This window comes from Lathamus discolor, chromosome Z (genome assembly GCF_037157495.1).
Source record: "Lathamus discolor isolate bLatDis1 chromosome Z, bLatDis1.hap1, whole genome shotgun sequence".
NCBI lineage: Eukaryota > Metazoa > Chordata > Aves > Psittaciformes > Psittacidae > Lathamus > Lathamus discolor.
In genome coordinates, this window is record NC_088909.1 from 64685465 (window position 1) to 64705205 (window position 19741).

The following is a 19741-nucleotide window of genomic DNA, read 5'->3' on the forward strand; positions in this document are numbered from 1 at the left end:
ATAGATTATGGAAAGTGCAAATTACAGTCTGAAATAATAGGTACAGAAAATATTCCTGCTTGTAATGCAGAAAGCATGACTAGGTCTTAATGTTAGATACAAAGAGTATTATGTACTTGAGAACCTACTTATTATTCATAGATTCATAGAGAAAAGAAAGACTAGCTCCAAAAAAGGACTCAGGCACTTCCAGCAGGATTTCTGTGGAATTCAGACACTTTCACTCCAAAATGTGAACTCTGCAGACCCTGAGCTGCCACCTTACCGTGGGCACAACTAATTCTGCAGCTTCTGTGTTTTGTCACCTTTAATGATTTTAGGTACCTTAACAACCTGTTGTGTCAGTGTGCAGAGATGTCCAGACTTGAGAGTTAGCTGATAATAACCTGCACTAGATATACTACTATGCTGAATGTCAGTGAAACACCTAGAAAACACAGTGAGTGGGAGGTAGAGCAATAGTCCAGTTCTCTGCCATGCTTGTAACGCTCCAACATGTGTCCCCAATTAGAAAAACTCTGGCATCAAACTGCAGGCGGTATGGTGCAGACCTTCCCACCCCACCTCCTTTAGCAGTATCTTTCTGCTGAACTGGAGACTGATTCAGTTGTTCTGAAAGATCTCAGTGGCAATACGGTGGACCAGCATCACAGACCTGATGCGTGTAGTCTAGGGTTTGGAGGAGCCTTGTGCTCTGTCTTCTGTTCATGTGTAAGTGGATTTTATATATAAACTGTTTCATAGACTATGTTCATTATATCTAAGTTGGATGTGTTTAGCCTTAGCTTTCTGTCACTGTTCCTTGTTGAGCTAGTCTATCCTGGATTGAGGAGTCGTCTAAACACCTGCTGTTGTCTTCCTGTAGGGTATTTAGTTCAAGCCATTTCTCAGTTTTCCTCAGGAAAAGTCTGGCAGAGAGAACTCTGTCGATCTCCAGCTGCAGTGCATGCCCTCCATCCTTCAGATAATTTCTGTTCCTCCTTCTTTTATTTTTCTGCATTGTTTGAAAAAGGGAATGATGCCTGTTATTATTTGGAGTAATCTAGTATTAATGCCTGCAATCTATAACAGAGGCTGCACCTTCCTACTCTTACTTGCTCTTGTCATCCTCATCATTAGCTGGTTTCTCATAAGTCCTTTTTGCTGCAGTGAACCACTGTTATCTCACATGAAATTCTTTCGTGCTGCAATCTTTAAGCCTGCTGCGTTACGTTTCTCCCTGACTGTGTGTGTACATCAGTGGTTTGCAGACTGGTGACTTTACATGTGACCAGTATTAAAACACATTGTTTTAAAAGGTCCATTGTACCAAGGGATCTAAATTGCCCTCTTTCGCTATCACTGGTCAGTCTGTCAGTCTTTGTGTTATCTGCAAATAGTTTAGAAATTAGCCCAAATTTACTTCTGTATCTAGTGAAAAATGTTACTGCTGCTGTTACAGACACTAGCACTGACGCTCTCACTGGCATATTAGACTCATTCTTCCCAAGTGTGAAGCTCTTTTCATGCTTTATATTCTGGATCTAGCAAGCTAGAGACTGTCTGTCTTCTGCTGTAACATTCACAAGAAATCATCTCTGTGTGAGCCGAACTTTCTCATGCTTTTACAAGAAGCACATCTCTTACCTGCTGAAAGTCCATTCATGTATCCAAGGAAACAGGTTACTCATTATGTCACCCACCAGAACTACTTAATGACTCATGCTTCATTTCAGCTCCAGAGGGGTTTAGCAATGAGCAATGTAGTCTCTTTAAATCCACACTCTAGTTACAGAATACAGAAATTGTAGCTTTGGTTGGCTTAACTACTTTTGGTCCACGTTCTTGTAGGTCAGGCTGCACTTTATATGGGGGTTGCTTGTTCACTGCCACCAGCAGAAGGAGTAAACAGCAAATGTCCTGCTGCTAGCCAGGGATGTCTTCCTCTGTCTTTGAATGCACAGAGGTCCTGTCTTTGACTGCTGAATCCGCTTCCAGCATGTGGCTAAGGGCATTCCTGCCTTGAATTGGGCATTGCCTCAGCATGCTGCTCAGCACAGCAGATGCTGTAAGGTGAGAAGAAAGTGTCATCAGCTCTGTTTAGCACTGTGACTGGTGCCATCTCAGGCTGTGAGAGGTGCTGCTAAGGGAGAGCATATGTGCCCTGGTCATTCCGTACTGGCATAATTGCAGGTTTCTTGGCCTTTTATTCTGGCTTCTTCAGAAGTCTGTCCCACAAGCTGAGAAGTCATTGCTAAACTTCCTTCGTCTCCCTATATTGTTTCAACTAAAATTATGTCACTCAAATGTCAGGACCAACCCTTATTTATAGGACACTGTCAAGCAAAGCACTTGATTCCACTGAGCTGGACTCAAGGTGTATACTAAAATGCAGTTTTTAGCTGAAGAATTTATATTCAGGTTATTAAAGCAGTTAGGGGTGATACAAGTTAGTAACTCTAAAAAAGGTCCAGCTGTACTGTGGCAGGACTTGGAAAAGAACTAGAGTTTCAAATTTAGTTCAGGCTGTAGCCAGTAGACCATATGCTTTTCCAGCGCTGAATATGAAAAATGAACTTGCCTGTGCATTAGGTGAAATCTTTGTGAGTTTGCCTGTTCATGTTGTCACATAAGATGATACTTCCAAACCACTCTCTGATTTAAAACTGGGATGGATTTGGCTGCTCAGGCAGTTGATAAAGGTTTCTTCATCTCCTATAGGAAGAGATCTTGTGTTGCCAGCCTCCCTCCTTACTTCCTCTGTCACACTGGGTTCAGAGAGGTGGCACATGGGGGAGTGCTGGAGTTAATCGAGGTCCTGGCTCTGTGCTCCCCACTCATTCTACAGTTTGCTGGGAGCATCTCCCTACAAACAGGAAAAGGTACCAACCTCCGTGTTACTGGAATCAAACAAAATAAAATACTAGGAAGTATCCTACTTATTTTTCCTCCCTCAGCTTGTAATTTGGGAAATTCTGGAAGCTCAGAGGAAGTGAACAGCTTGCAAACTTGGCATGATTAGACATAAAACTGAAATGGTAATAAAATTGAGGAAAGCAAGGAAAGCTTTCTTTGTTGTTACTATGTACTAATATTTTTATACTTTCAACTTAAATCTTTGTTAGAATTCTTATATAATCTATTGCATTTAGGTAATATCAAGTGAAAAATTATAGGACTGATTTGTGGTATTGCAGCTACACAACAGAGCAATTTTACGTAACCTTCAAAAAGACCCCATTGCCTGAAATCCACTGTGCCATCACTGAGTTTTATTGAAATGTGCACACCATGAATAGGGCAACTATACCTGACATGTAGGTGTTTTGTCATAGGTCAGTGCAACCCACCATAACACAAACAATTGTTTGCATGCACATGTGTCAAATCTTTTTCATTTAGCTTGCCATATACTGGAATGCTCTGATGGCCTGGCCCAGGATGTCATCAGCACCATAGGGCAAGCGTTCGAGCTTCGATTTAAGCAATACTTGCGATGCCCTTCTAAGATACCTACTTTCCATGATAGGTGAGTGCGATTGCAGAAGACTGCTAAAGGATCTTCTTTAGCTTTGTATTTACTTAATAAAATGTGCTGTGGATGCAGTTGCTGGAGACAGACAGGATTTAAACACTTAAAAGAGAGATTTCTGCTGAATTAGCAAAGCAGCATTTGCCTAATGAATATGGAAGGGGCACAGTCATTTTAAGAGAATGGGCTAAATATGGGTTTCATAGTAAATTTATTGAAATGATCATATGTTTTCTGTTGTAGTTAGTAAGCAGAGTTGGATGGCCAAGAATGGATGTTATTTGTGGCATTTCCTCATTGTTACTGTCATAGCAGCTCTATCAATTTAGATGAAATAAGCTAGAGTTGCTGGGCTTCCAAAATTACTAGTGATGTTTCACTATTTCTGATACTAACCAGGATGAAGTTTTTAGGAATGTGATGTACTGTACGGAGGATTTGACTGTATTGTTCTTTGGAGGATACAAAATCTGTCTGCTTGTATATGCCTGAAAGGTTGGGATATAGCATTCTCTTTTCTTTGGTGAGCTGTGTTTTTGATACGGATTATCATATGCTTGCTAACATTAGTACAAATTTCAGTGAGCTGGTACCCTGTGTAATCTCTTATATCAGAGTAAAATGTAGTGAATATAAAATGTAGTGAATATAAAATGCTACTATCCTGATCTGCAAGCATTCTGTACTCTTTTAGTTTACTTGTGTAAATGGCTGTTAAATGTAGACTGAAACCACAAATCCTACCTCTTAGCTTTCTGAAGTTCTTCCAGACTTATACTGGTGATAGAGTAGCCATAATTAAAGTCAAAGTTTTAGAGCATATTCAATCAACAAGTAATAATATTACAAATACTACTGTAAGGTAAATAAAATTGTTAATGTAGCTTATAATTGTCTTTAAAGCTAAGTAAAACCATCCTTTACTCAGTATGGAGAATTTAATCCATTATGAAGGGGTTTTAGAGTTTGTGTAAGCAGAGAAGGTCTGCTGCATGATCCATCATGGCTTCCTGATTTGTAATGGTGGCTGACTTGTCAAAATAATACGCAGCAGTGATCCCCTGGCAGGCAGTCTTAATATGCTGCAAGTATCAAGCTGTAAGTGACTTGCAAGCAAGGGGCAAAATAAAACACTTTCTTACAGGATGCAGAGTTTTGATGAGCCATGGATGGAGGAAGATAATGAGCCAACAGAACAACATGCCTATTACAACAACATCCCAAATAAAATGCCCCCTCCTGGCGGCTTCATTGATGCCAGGCTCAAAGCAAGACTTCCCACTGCTGCAGATACAGCTCAGGTCAGTGTAGTTGCATCTCTGCCCTCCTGCTGATGGATCCCAAATTTTTTAAAAATGTGTATTTTAAGATGGTTACATTTGGACCATTTATAGCTCATAGTTCTTCATGTGTGGCTACCTTCCTTTTGAACAGGCAGCTACAAATTAGGCAGGTTCAGAGCAAACAGAAGGAGATGATTTCCTCATGGTGTTAAACGATTACACAGGTTCAAGGAAGAGAAATCCACTGAGGGTCACTACATCTATATGCTTCAGAGAGTATCAAATAATGTGCACTGACTGGGAAAGATTTGATGCAGAATAATTCAAATGATCTAGGGCAATCATTACTAATGGTTCATTATGTTAATAACTCAGCAGTGATCAGTAATCGGTAGGTTTCACTGAGGTCAGCCTGGTTATCTCTGCCACAGACCTTGCTTTTGACAAGAGTCTCTAGATTCTAGATTTTGCTTTTGACAGCAATCTCTACCATTGCTGTTGAAAGTTTGACTGTGGTATCGATGTAGCCAGCTCCAAGAAGAGTTTTCAGACGCAGCACACCTCTTCTTAAATCCAGAATTGCCTTGTCTGTAGACAACATCCTCACTTCAGTACCAGCATGCATCCCCTGGTACTGATGTGAGTTTTTCAGCTCATGCTTGGAGAGTGCTGGGGGCATCTTCTGGTCCAGGTGTGTTTCTGTGGAATGCTTTTCCAGGGCATAGTTGTCAGGGCTTGTCGTGTGAAGACAAATGCATTGGAGGAGGTAATGCATCATTTGGGATTGCAGGGGTTAATAAAAGCAAGGAGCAGGGAAGTTTACATGAAGGTCACAATAATATCTTACTCCTACACAAATGCATTTTTGCTATATATATTCTGACACCACGATGAGTTGGAAATGAAGAGTGGGAGTACACAGAATACATGCCAAGGAAATTGTTAGAGCCCTTCATAACTTATTTAAGCATTTTAAAGGCAATTGAACATTTCTTTGCACATGTGTCCATTCTAGTCTGCAGCAGGATTGGGAGGAGAGCAAACCTATTACCAGAATCGTCACTTAGGAGACAAATTTGGTGAAGACTGGCACCATGTGCCTGTTAAGCAAGGTGAGTTTTACTAGTTTTCACTGTAATTCTGCAGGAGGTCTCAGATGGGCAAAGCATGTGAAGGTCTGATGCCTCAAAGCCTTAAGTCAATGAACTGCACTTTGTGATAGATTCCTTTTTTTCCACATTTTAACGTTGATGGCAGAGAAAAGCATTTGGTAATTACTTCTGGATAAATTATTAAATGCACACCTTCATAAAATCTTATCTTTTGCACAGCGGTTCACACGTAGAGTTGCCCCAAATCTTCAGTTCCCTAGCTTGCGATGTCTTGAAACTCCAGGGTATTTAAAGACAGGCTGCATGGTCTGTTCTGAAGATGTGACCCACTATGATATGCAAGATGGAATTTCCAAAAGAAGAGCATAATGTTAGCAGGTTTTTTAAATATGGAGCAATGCATGTGTTTGTGCATGATCTCTGCTCCCTGAATAACAAATAATGCTTAATGTTCTTTTTGTTGTTGCCTATGAATTTTAAACGAATCACATCAAAATTCACCTTATTCACCTTTGTGTGACAGCTTTACTGTGTTTCTGGGGACACTTTTCAAATGCCAGAATATGTTATCTGCTGTTAGTCTGGAGAGATTTGAGGATTTTATTCCATTTCCTCCTCTCATGACTCCCCAACTGAATATCATTTTTGAAACTGACAGTCTGTATTTACAAAAGTTTTCTTTCTCCTGAATAATACCTGTCCCCAAACCCTCATTGAAATGGAATACAGTGGAATATCCACATTGAAAATGGTTATAGTTCTGAATCCATTCATCAACATTTCTTTCTATTAGATACTGCAGTTACTGACTTTACATTTCTCCAGGAAGTTTTAAACCTGTGGTAATGGGGTATGATGTTAGTTAGTCATTATAACAACACTGTTCTGTCGAATATAAAAAAGAAGACAAAAAATCTTAAATTCTATAGGATCTCTGGATATGCTGGAAGAGAAATCACAAGTAACCTCAACAGCAGAAATGCCAACATACGTAAACACCCAGCATATAGATGTAGAAGCTCTACTGGCACTTCAGGCAGATACCGAAAGTACCTTCTGTGGAACAGCAGATGATACCAAAGCAAACAGCCCAGGAAAGGATCTGTTTGACATGAGTAAGTTAACTTCCTGTTCACTCACTTTTCTAACAAGTGACCCAATATACTTATGCTTTAGTTCTGTATAAAAGAAATATAAAATTCTCCAAATTTTAGCATTCCTAGTAGAATTATGGTGAATTCTGGAATTCAAGGTGGTTTCAGATAGAACTGAGTGAAAACAAGGGTGGCTGAAGATTTTAAGCTAGTCTGAATTATATCTGAGTTGAGTTGCAGTCTATGCTATCTTTAGCATCACAGGCAACTATTTCTGAAGAAAAATAAATCTGGAGGCATGTCATGCAAGAAAGTGAAAGAGTGCATGGCTGGAAAATTAGCATCAGTCTGTCCTGTGAACATGTTATTGGGAAGTCAATGCATACTACAAAAGCTTTGTGCAAGTTTCCCCCCGCCTTTGAGAGGGAAATGAAAAGGCAGTTATCCCTTGCTCTGGATAGACATACTCTACAGATCTATGCAGATCTACCTATCTGTTCTAAATTTGAAGTCATCTTTTCCAAAATTAGAATCATAGCCATAGCTGTAAAACTGCTTTTAAGCTTCAGTCATAATTTGATGTTGGTGCTACCAGTACACATTGTTTCCAACCTTGAGGAGACAGGAAATACTGGGAAAGCAGTATAATGCACAGAAAATTTTCTTTGTTTTTCTACTCTTCCTACCTCCAACCAGTTGCTGACACATGATTTTTTTTTAATTCGGTTCACATAATTAAGAGGCAGTGAGACAAAGCAGTTGGTGCCTGTATGTTATTTGTAAAATAACATATCTACGTTTACGTTATCTCAGTGTACATAAAACTGTCTTCCTGGCATGTTTTTGCTGCGATATGCCTCTATTTCCACAGCTTGGGAAGATTTTGGATTGAAAGGAAGGGTGAGGAAAGAAGCTTGAGAGAGTATGTATGTGTAAATATAGATCTGAAATGAGAGAAATTTGCTGTCTGAAATCAGAGATGTTAACCTTGATTTCTAAGAGGCTATGCCCTTAAAACATGCACATGCTTGCTTCCATTTTGTACACATCCTTTTTCTAAGAATAGGAAAAATCGTTTTCTTGTCTTCCAATCTTCATTAACCTTTACTAACCATTGGATCATTGAGAAAAAGTAGTATTAGAAAATGTATCACCTAGCCTTAAGTTAGTAGTTTGTCAAGATAAGCACATTTGGCTCAGTGCAGAGTGCAATGAAGTGAAGACATATAGAAGTTGTTCGTAAGAATCAGCTGAAGTATCAATAAGCTGTGACAACACAGTATTTACCCTATTTCTCTGAGCTAAATTAACCTCTCTGTGGCCCCATGCAAACATGGCTATGTACACCTTGCATCTGAGCAGATTTTAGAGCTGGTGTATTGCTCCACCATACTGCTCTGCAGATGTCCTTGCCTAAGACTAGTGGGAAAAGAATAACATCTCTTTTTAATATGCAGTAGTTGGTCAGATGGAGGTCTGGCAAGGGGAAGGAGCTTCCAATAAGTAAGTACAGCATATAATGAAGCACCGACTGACCTATTTACTGTTTCTGTAAGACTGTTCGGATCTGTAATGACACATCTTTCTATTCCACTCTACAGAAAGTAGCACTGAGTTCAGGATATAGCTGAGGTTTAAAAGATGTTTCCCTGAGGCTGATTTCAGCTAGGTAAATCACGTTAAAAGTATTAGCCTGTGTCTAAGTTGCAAAGTCCTCTTCGTAGGTGGAGGCTAGGGGTAGGCTGAGTGGTAAGATTGGCTGATTCGTTCTAGACATACCCGTGGGCTGGAGACTCAGTAATGGATTATTTTTAAATTAATATGTTGTTTCAAGAGAGACCAGATATAATGAAATTGGGTAACCATATTATGCAATTTATTTGAAATGAAACTGTCTGATGTACCTAGTAAGGCAAAAAAAGAGCTCTGCCTGGTACCAGGGCATATAAATGCTACTGTTGACAATAGCCATTGCCAAAATAAAAGCAGTAACTTTCAAACCTCCTGACAAGGTTTTGCTCTGATTTTTATCAGCATCTTTCTGTGTATAACGTTCATTTTTAACATATTACACTTCTCAATCTCAATAAAATCCTTTGGTCAGTAGGCCGAGTAGTATACCTTCCCTCAGTTTTTTTCATAAAAATAAAGGGATGTGGCTGTAACACAAATTAAATCTAGTTAAGAACATCTGGAATATCACCATTTTTAACATGATTTATCTATGAATGATCTTGTCCTTGCTTCTGTTTCCATAACCAGAACCATTTGAAGATGCCCTCAAGAACCAAACATCTGCAGCTGCATCAAGAAAATCCACCTCCACAGGATGCACCAGTCCTCTTTTATCCAGACGAGCTGACTGGACTGTAGCTGAAGACCTGAGCGCAGAGCCGTGGTATCAAGGAGAGCTGAGCAGGAAAGAAGCAGAACAGCTATTAAAGAAATGTGGAGACTTCCTCGTGAGGAAGAGTACCACGAATCCTGGCTCCTATGTGCTGACAGGCCTGCACAATGGACAAGCCAAGCATCTTCTTTTGGTGGACCCAGAAGGAACTGTAAGCACTGACTCCTCAGTAATACAGGAGGTTTCTCACAACACATTTTCTCTAAACGTGTTTAATCTTACAGCTTTTTAACAACTGATCATACTACAGCCTCATATCTCTAATATGCCATCACATCTCTCATTCTCTCCCTTGTGCCTAGCAGAAGACCCACTGCATGATTTTTGCACGTTGCAGGGATCCTTAGCGACCTGATTCCCTAACAAGCTCAAGCTTAGGCCACTGCAGTACTGTCTTAGTGAAAAGTGCAGCTTAGCCACTTCTTTTGCCTTCCTGCTGGGAAGCTCCTGTGGCTGTGCAAGTTTGGCCTGCATGCCAACATAAGCCCAAGGCTTATGTACAGGAAACTGTACTGGGGAACTGGGGTAAAACCTGCTCCAGCTCTTTGCTGCACAGGAACACCCTTGGCCGATAAAGGGACCCTCCAGCAGCAGGATAGAGAAGGCGAGGGAGCTCCAGTTTTCTGTGTCTGCCCGGTCCTTGTTCTGGGGAGGTTTAGTCTCATCTGAAAGAATTCTTGGTTCCTGGTAGAGAAAGTGGGCAACTCCTTTTCCTCTGTTAAAGGGCAACTTTAGATGACACATGCCAAAGTAAATGAGAAACTCCCATAGAGCAGTTAGTCTGTTGGCATCTGTTTCAGATGAGAAGCCTGTGGCAGAATTATGCTGGTCCTCCAGAGTCTGTAATGCTGTGGTGAGAAATGCCAGTGGTATTTGCTGTAATTACTTTTGCCACGTGAGGCCAGTCAAAGAATGGTTTTGCACTGTTTGGGTGCCAACCACCTAGTCCTGGGCTTGACTGGAGCATCGGACTGAGGAACTGGCCCTTCGCCTCCTTTCCTAAACTTTTGCCAGCAGTTTGGTGACCCCTGCAGCAGGGCTCCTTAGTTCTCCCTTCAACATAAACCCATGAATAGCTGTTACAGGCTCCTCCAGGGAAAACACTGCTTTGTGCCATCGCAAGTGCAGGGATGCTATGTCCTACTGGGAGCTCTTCTGCTCTGCCAACTGCATGAAGTACTGTGGTGACTCATGGGACATCTTCCTCCTGCAGAGGACAGAGGACTGCTTCTAAGAGCAGCACTAATTTGCTGACCTCCTTGTGTAGGTACCTGTTTGTTCTCTGTACCTAATCCCCTCCCTCAGGCTACTTGTGATGTGCCCTTATGGCCCAAATGGCTCTGAATCGTCTTGCTCAGGAGGCACAGCTTTTCCACAGCTGTGTTTACGTTAGCTGCACTGTCTATATGATTTGTGGGATCCTGACACAGCTCCTGAGCAGCCCTATTTGCAACTTGTCAGAGTGGAGAGTCATCAATAAAATGCCAGTGTGTGGCCAGCCGCAGCAGTGTGCCAGCAGCTTACATTTCTTCTGTGTGGCCTCAGCATGATTATTCATAATCACACAAAGGCTACCTGAGAGTTCATTTCACACACAAATTACCCAGCTACATCTTACAGCTCTTCCAGCTGTGTTTTCAGAGCAGAGTTAACTGTCCAGTTTCTTCTGCTCTCATCCAGCTGACAAAAAAAACCTGAAAAAAACCCAAACTCTAGTTCAGGTAAAGGAAACTTGAAATGGAGGACTGCAGGATTTTTGCTGGATTTGGAATTAGGGCTTGAACTCTGGTTATTGGCAGAGCATATCGCTTGTTGTGAGAAATATCTCAGCTGAGTTAAGTGCTCTGAAAATGTGTTATTTCTGCATACAGATAAGGAAAGTTACTGCTGTTTTAAAGACGACTTTTCATTTTGAAAGCTTTGAATAATTACAGAAAGTGATGTTTCAAAGCAGAATTGGGAGAACCTGTTGGTTTTTTTCAGTGACTCAGCTATCTCCAGTCTGAGCAGATAGCCTCATTTGCCATCAAAGTTTGTTGTTTGTGTTTTTACCCTGTGACATCCTCTGCTAAGTTTCTGGCAGTTTTGCTAGAATTTAATGGTGAAGACTGAAATATTTCAAGAGAGGTGCCCACCACTGCATTAGCTGGCTTTGGAAATTTTTAACAAAAGCTGTTCTCTGTTTCTGAGAAAGGTTCAAGGAAAATAGATTACATGCCTCACTTCAGAGCAGTGCTTACAGGCTTTTGCTTGAGGCAGTGTAGAGCCATCTCAATGCAAAGCTTTACTGCAGCATGACATTTGCTAGAGAGGACTTCTGATCAGCACATGGAAGCTGTATGACTAACTAGTTTTAAACAAACGTAGGCAATGTTTTGTGAAGATGTGGTTAAATAATTAAAGATTGTTTTGTAATATAGATTAGGTTTTGGCCTGTCCTGATAACTTTGACTGTTTTATCTTGCAAAATGAGTTTCCTCTTGCCATGGGTATAATAATTTGCTTAGCAGGATGCTGGTGCAGAAGGCTGGTAAATGGGCTAGAAAAATTATGTCCCCTGCCTTGGAGTGTTTTGGTTTCAAAGGCATAAGGGTGTACCATGCAGCATGGGGCAAACCCGAGCCAAGCGCATGTGGTGGCTGGATCACTTTCAGGGAAAGGAATTTTCTAGCACCTGAAGAGGAAGGAAAGGACAAAGATGATGAGGCATATGGAGACGCTGGGTTGTGGCATCTCTGGAAGGACAACTTTTTCTAATGAAAAAGGTGAAAACACTTAAAGGGAGCAGGTGGTCTCTTGAAGAGGAAGATCTGATCTACAACCCCAGCTTATAGTGAAACAAAATGTTGTGCAGAAAGTTTTCAAGCAGATCTATTCAAAAAGAGTAATAGAAGTAGACCGGCCCATAGGTAGCATGCAAAATATCTGTTTGGAGAAAATAGAGGGAGTAAGAGACAAAAACTCCAGAAATGCCAAATTTCCATTGATTTTGGTAGGAAAAGGATGAGTCTCTAAAACATGGTAAATTGTGACATATTCTTAGAGAATTTTAGTGTGAAGTTAAGAGAAAAAGTATTTTGCTCTTAATTTATCTTCTTGCATCCTTTTTTTTAAGGTTCGCACAAAAGATCGTGTCTTTGACAGCATAAGTCATCTCATCAATCACCATCTCGAGAATAATTTGCCAATAGTTTCTTCTGGGAGTGAGCTCTGCCTGCAGCAGCCTGCTGAGAGGAAGTACTGACTCCAGATAACTATTTATTTTTTGTAATTTGTAAGCTATAACAGGTAGAAATTGCAGATCTGAAAAAGAAACATGTATATTAAAAAAATTATGGATATTCACATATATTTCATCAATATGTTTTCTTTAGGTTTAAGAAGCCCCATTTCACATGGTACACTTGAAAATTCTCAATGCTTTCTGTAGACATGAAGTCGCAGCAGAAGGCTTTCTTAAAAAGTAATTTAAATGAAATTGTTCAGATTCTCTAATGTGAATATTGATAGTGTATATATACACATTATATATATAAATACAATATATATTTATATTTTTCAAGTCAGTCTGTTGATGGTATAGAACTATCTTCTGCGCCATGTGTTTTTACCAGAAGAAAAATTCCAATTGTAATTGTTCAGATAAAAATGGAACTCATCAGTCTCAATTTCTTAAGAAAAGGAGTATTGGGAATCTTATTTCTGCTTTTACCTAAGAAGCACAACTATGGGGATCACAAGTGGATTATGCTGGTTAGCCATGGAAGGAGTCTGAATTCAGCAATTAGTATTCCAACTCAGAAATTTAGCATTAAATGGTTTTTAAAAGCATTATTCAGTGTCACTGATACCGAAATCATTTTCTCGTTCTGATGTCAAGTTTGAATTCTTATATGATGCTACTCAAAACATTTGTATCTTGCTTTAACAATGATTTTGTGTGATCTCTCTGTGTATAAAATGTGTGCATTTGATTTTTCTAACAAGAATATAACAATATTCAGTAACTTTAGTTTATTAATTTGAGTGCTAAGGCTATTTATAAATAGTTCTCTGCTTATAGTGAAGATCTAGGTGTCCTTGACTACCAGTCTCCAATGAGGTGTTACATACCAATTAGGCAAGTTCGAATAACTTGCGTTTAATAGGTTTAGTACAAGATGTACACGGTTGTTCAGAGACGTAACTGAAAAATCTTTTCTTCTTATAAATAATGAAAACTATCATGGCTCAGTGGCCATTTGCATTTACCTACCAAAACCTTCACTTCGGCCTTCAACAAGTGATAGGCATTGCAAATATACTGCTTTTCTGTAAATATCAAGTTGAAGAAAACACGTGTACTAAAGATGCATTTCTAGCAAAAATGTCCTTGGCTTTTGGTACTGGGAAAGGTTTTTAGAAAGATTTGTACTCTTCAAATGCAAACACTACTTGAAGTTTTTTTCCTATTTACAAAGCTTATCAAAAGCCAAATTCAATAGATATAGTTCCTATAAAGGCAAAGTTTGTGCCAGAGTAAGGATTTAGCCTTCAGTGTTCCAAGGTTGTCTCTAGCACCAGTATCTCAAATCAGATCTTCAGACCTGATTCATAAAGGCTGTGACTCAGCAGGGTAAGTCTAGGTTAAGCACCTGCCTGCCTTGAAGTAGTCAATACTTAAATCTACTTAAAATTACATTTGGATTTCAGAATTTGCTCAGTTTAAAAATTTGTCAGACTATAAGCAAACTGACTGAAGGAGTCATTCAGGTAGGATCATCTTATTAAAAATCTGATATATTTTGCCTATACCTTCTGTTTTGAAATATAGTGAAGTTGCAACTTGGGAAGTTTGGTTTTGCTTGATCTCAAGAACAAAAATGATTGAGGCACCTAAGACGAATCATATGAGCAGTGAATAAAAGTACACTTTTTTATTCAAGACATTCAGAAGCCAAACTATGACATTAGTGAGCCAAATGCTTGTGATTAATTTTATTGCGAATACTAATTAGTTGTTATTTCTAGATCTGGGTGGGAACTGAGAGCAAAGGAAAGAAATTAAATGCTGCATTGCAACCCAAATTAGTATGGTGCTGAGGTCAGTGGGATTCTTACATTTGGGTTGTCCTTTTACCAGGTTGGAAATTGCAAGGGAACATGAGGAGATCTTATATCCCAAAGCAGTATTCATCGAAACTACTTTATTTAAGAGCATCCATGTCTCACCATATTCCAGCTTCAAATATATCAGTTGCCACCATTTCTGTCATGTGTAATATTTGTCATACCATGCTCCCATCTCTCTATAGCCGTGTCCTGGAAAGAGTTTAGTGTGATATCACTAACTATCGGAGAAGGCCTCTCTTTTAGTTTGAATGTTGTACATCACTACAGGAAGACCCAGATGCCTAACCCCCTTAGGTGCCTTCAAAAATCCCACCTGCTGCCTATGTCAGTTTTAGATTCCTAAATACCCTATCAGTGTATGCCTGGAAGAATGTGGCAGGATATGGGTGTATGAATGAAGGCACTAAATATACACAGAAATAAGAATCTAAATTTTTTTACCATCTTTAATAACTTAGCAGCCACTTAGCTGCATGTTTTGGAAATTGAAGCAGGTGGCAAGGAGACACAAAGTGAAACAGCTTGACAGAAATATTTAATTCCCCAGACTACCTTTCACAAACTCTGCCTCCAGGAAAATGTGGCTATTTTAAGCTGCTCTGTCAGCACAGCCAATTTGCCCAGCTCACCATGCGCATTGATGATGCAAATGTTACACGTAGCTTAATCAGATGAACTTTGGCCCTAGGTAATGATAGTGCCTTTGGGCTGCGACAGTGCCCCTGCTGCCGCAATGGTCCAGCAGATCCTGTCTGGCCAGATGTGATGATCCAGAAGCTTTTCTAAGTCACTGAGAACCAAATGATCTCAAAGCTGCCAAGGAAAAAGGGGCATGTGGAGCAATCAATTCTCCTTTTGTCGATCCTGCCATTGTTTTATGTCACTGTTACTCTGGTAGGTTTGGCTTTTCTCTATATGAAAATGGTATAAAAACTGCATAGACATTTGGATAGCAGTTCCAAACCTGTTTTTGTTAGAGCTCAACAACAGCTAATTGAACCTGCTAGAGAGGCAGGGCTTGTTTCTATGAAAAGCCAATACTGACAGCAATTTAGGAGAAGTAGAAGTTATGAGATGGGCTCAAATGCTGTGCAGTTGGCTGAAAGCCAGACTGCTGACAGCATAACAATTTGAGCCTTTTAATGTTTACCTTTGGTTCTGAGTCCTTCACCTTTTGCTTTTACTCTTTTTTATGCAATCCAAAAGGCTGGACACTTGCTGGTGATAATTCAGTAAGAAAGGGGATTTTACTTGAATGAACAAATTCACTAGAGGCAATAGAAATTACTTGTGTTTAGACAATATTACGGTATCCTTTGATTTTTCCCAGGTGAGAGCTGAGCAGTCAGAAATGAAACTCTAAATATCCTGCAAGACTGACTACATTGGTTTTGAGTAGTACCTGATTATCAGGTTTGATTCCAGCTTTGTTGCAACTATGTGAATTCTGGGCAATGAAAACACATTCGATTCCTCCAAACAAAGAACTTTCAGGAGTGAACCAAATGCTTCTGATTCATTTTATTGTAGGTCTAGAATGAATACTAGGATAATAAAAATTTCCAGTGTGGCTGGCAGTGGTAGACTGGATATTGAGGGACAGTTGTGTTCTCAAACTTTCAGTTACTTCAGATGCTTCGGAAGCACAGAAACCTCCAAGGTAGAAAATGTGATTTGAGAACCGAATTACCTTGTGACTTCAGTGTGTGTTTGCTCAGTGAGGACTCCCCTGCTTTCTTTCCCTAAAGCAAAAAGAGGATGTTCAAATTGGCCATGCTGGGGTGGAGACTATAAGAGGAGATAGAATTTCCATGGCTTACTGCCTGCCTCCCTGCCCAGGGCTTTGCATACACAGTGAGGATAGAAGGTTATATAGTAGCTTCCCCCCCGCACATTACAGAGTTCACAACGGGAGGTAACACTTGTTCTGCCAGAAACCTCTGCCACACACGTTCAGTAAAAGCTTGAACAAAGGATGTAGTCTTGGGACTGGGATTTGAGTGCAAAACGCACACTGTCACAGGAAGAAAGTGTTTACTAACAGTGTGGCAAATGTCACCTGCCAGCACTAGGTTTCCTATATCCTGGGTTCATTCTTTTTATCCTCTGTAGAATAATAGCTCACATTTCTTATCATCATGGTCCCCAGGCATCATGTTGTACAGTCAGGTTTGGAGAATTTACAAAAATGCATACCACGGTGTGATTGCTGCTGGCACATGAAGTGCCAGATGCCAGCTACAATGCATTCATAATAGAACTGATGCATATTTAGGTAAGTAGCAAATGCTCCATTTGAAAACTCACAGTTTTGCAGCCTCCAGGAAATTTGCAGCTCCAAAGGGGAAATTTGGAACTTGTGAATGTTCTACCAAAAGGTTACAAATCCTGTTTTCAAGCCTTTTTTCTTAGCATCCAATGTCTATCTGAAGTAAGTGGTAGAACCAAGAATTTATATTAAGTAAATCATATTTGCATAAACGAAGTCTAAGCTGAAGTAACAGACACACTTCCCTTTTTATCTGTCAGACATTTTCAAAATATGTCTGCATAAAATCCAAATTCAGGTTTACCTCAGTCTATGTCAAAAATAGGTTGATTTGCATGGTCTTGTTGCTTGAACCTAGGGTTGCACTCTCCACAAATCTATGCTTGCTCAAAGCTGTCAGATGGGGAAATTCCCAGTAAGAGCTTTGTGCTCAGCTGTATTTTACTAACTCACACACGGTGTCTGTGGCCCTTGCTCACATCTGCATTGGATGCAGCTTGGATGAGGGCAGGCCTGTGTAAAAGATAACATGGACAAATAATTTGCCTGCAGTTAACCAGAGGCTTGGATAGGGGGTGGAAAGCTGTCTTGGCAGAGAAAACCCCAGGGATAAGAAATGTGAAGCCCGGAAACATGAGCCAATAGGCACATAAGCAACTAATGGGAACTGCAAAATACTCAGGCAATGACTACCGCACATCTTATTTTGGGACACATATGTTGATAAGACCTGATCTGATTTTCTGCACACTCCAACATAAGCATCTTGTATGGCTTCCACTCAGAAAAAGTGGGGCATTTTTTTTTGTCTCAGTAAGGGGGCTGAGGTTTCAGAGCTGCATATTTCTAGCGAAAGTACCACATGAACAGTGTTTAAACCTTTTTTTGACAACAGAACAGGCCATGGAAACCAAAGGAAGGAAGAAAAAAGCTAAAGCTGGGTGACTCATTCTGCTACCCCACTTCGTAGGAGACAGCACAGATGACTCAGAAAAGGAAGGTAGCCTCAGATTTGAGATTAAGATGCAGATCTACATTTTATGTAACTGTTGTGAAGGTAAAATAACATACAGGTCAAATGACGAGTTTTTCCAGCAGTCCTCCTTTACTTTTCCTTGAGGCAAAACCCACCAAACACACCTGGGCATATACTCATGCCAAATAAGTGAAATTTTATTAACTGAAGAATGTAAAGATTATAACTGGTATATATTTGTGTCCTTTGTGGCTGAATCGGTGTGGTAATTGCTTCTCAGTAAAGTCCTGCGGAGTTAAACCTCAAAAGAAGCCAGGTTTCTCCTTTTGAGGTAAATGTTTCTCTTTGCGTTGTGTGGGCAGCAACAACAAAACAAAAAAGTGGCTATTTTGCTGTGAAAGGGAGTTTCACTGTACATTTTTTATTTATTAATATTTGTTACTTTTAGAAACATTTTTAACTGAGAATTGCAGAAAAAATAATGGAATATTTGTGGAAATATTGTGATTGTTTATATTCCCAGCCACTTTTGTGAATCTCAAGTTCTTGCCTGTCTGCTGATTGTGGTATTCTGGCTATAGAGGCAAATTTTGCCTCTGAGGAAGTCCTTGAGCAACAGAATTTTGAATATAAGTGTTATACAACTGTTTTCTGATTATTCAGTTTGTATAAGATTAACCAAAGTAATAAAATAATCAGCACTACTGTCAGATTGAAATGCATGCAAAGTGAGCTTAAGTCTTTTCTCCTATGCCTATTTTTTTTTTTTGTTTTGGTGTGGTTTGTTTGTTGTTGGGTTTTTTGGGGGGTTTGTGTATTTTTTTTTTATTATTTACCTGAAGGAATGCTCATTTTGTAGCAGAATAAATTAAATTCTACAAAGTTAACCTGGATATTGAATATTTATAAGTCAATGAACTGCTTGTCTCAGTAGAAACAGGGATAAAAGTTATCTGAGGACCAAATGGCACATGAGGAGTTTGACCTCAGTTACACTCTACACCAGAAGAGCTCTTGGCAAAGGCAACTCTGGTCTCCATGAGTTCAACAGATACCATTTTCACGATGAAAGTAATTGCTTGTACAGACCCTCTTTCTGGGCCAGATGATGCCCTCTCCTGAAAAGTCAGGATTCGTGCATGGCACACTGAACAGGTGAGGGTAGCCAAGGGTAGATCACTCCATGGAGGATGAATGCAAGGAAAGCTACATGCAAAAGCAGGTATTTAGTGGATTGTGGAGGGGAGAAGGGCTCCACATCAGAAGGGCACTTAGCTGGACTGATGTCCCCAAAATCGCCTTCCTTCACCACCCGTGAGTTTCCTTGTAAAAGCCCTTCCCTCTTACCTGATTGAAGAAAAGTCGAGCCTTTGGTTGCCCAGAGAAGTTATGTTGCTCTCAGGAAGAATAAATGTAGGTCTGAAGGCAGCATGGGCACCAGGACACCACTGCATGCCTCTGCGTGGTGTCTCCATGCCACTCCAGGGGGAGGCCTGTTGTGGTTTAAGTCCAGCTGGTAACTAAGAACCACATAGCCGCTTGCTCATTCCCCCTTTTCTTGTCCCCCGGCTCTTGGATGGATGGGCCTCAGGGCTGCTGCAAGCCTTCCAGCTAATGGTGGCCAAGCAGAAACCTCTGGTCACTGCTGCTGTGCCGGCCTGCCATGAGAAGGCAATACCCCCAGCACAGGACAGCCATAGGCTTCACAGCTCCCCTCTAAGTCAAGGGTCCGAGCTATGCACTTGGTTGTGTTGGTGGCACTAACCAGAGTAGATGCCAGCACATCTTGCGACACCCCAAATACAGCCTCTCCTTGCAAAATGTGCCTTTCCAAGCGAGCTGCTGTGAGCGGTGCTACTGGAGCAGACAGCCCCCGGGGCAAGGGAGCCTAGGGACTGAGTCCACTCCCAAGAAAGCAGGGCAAAGCCTTCCTCTGATCCAGGGACAGTGGAAACAGAACCTACCACCTTCGACTGC

General features: G+C 40.5%; 1 protein-coding gene across 1 annotated transcript in view; it reads left to right on the forward strand.

Moving 5' to 3' along the window:
- SHC3 (SHC adaptor protein 3) overlaps positions 1-12651 on the forward strand; it is a 55266-nt gene extending 42615 nt beyond the window's left edge. The window contains exons 7-12 of the mRNA XM_065661975.1: positions 3382-3508; positions 4656-4812; positions 5810-5906; positions 6836-7021; positions 9263-9558; positions 12523-12651. Of these exons, the coding sequence (XP_065518047.1) occupies positions 3382-3508; positions 4656-4812; positions 5810-5906; positions 6836-7021; positions 9263-9558; positions 12523-12651 (992 nt within the window). The remainder of the gene's footprint in view (positions 1-3381; positions 3509-4655; positions 4813-5809; positions 5907-6835; positions 7022-9262; positions 9559-12522) is intronic.
- Positions 12652-19741: the final 7090 nt, after the last annotated feature.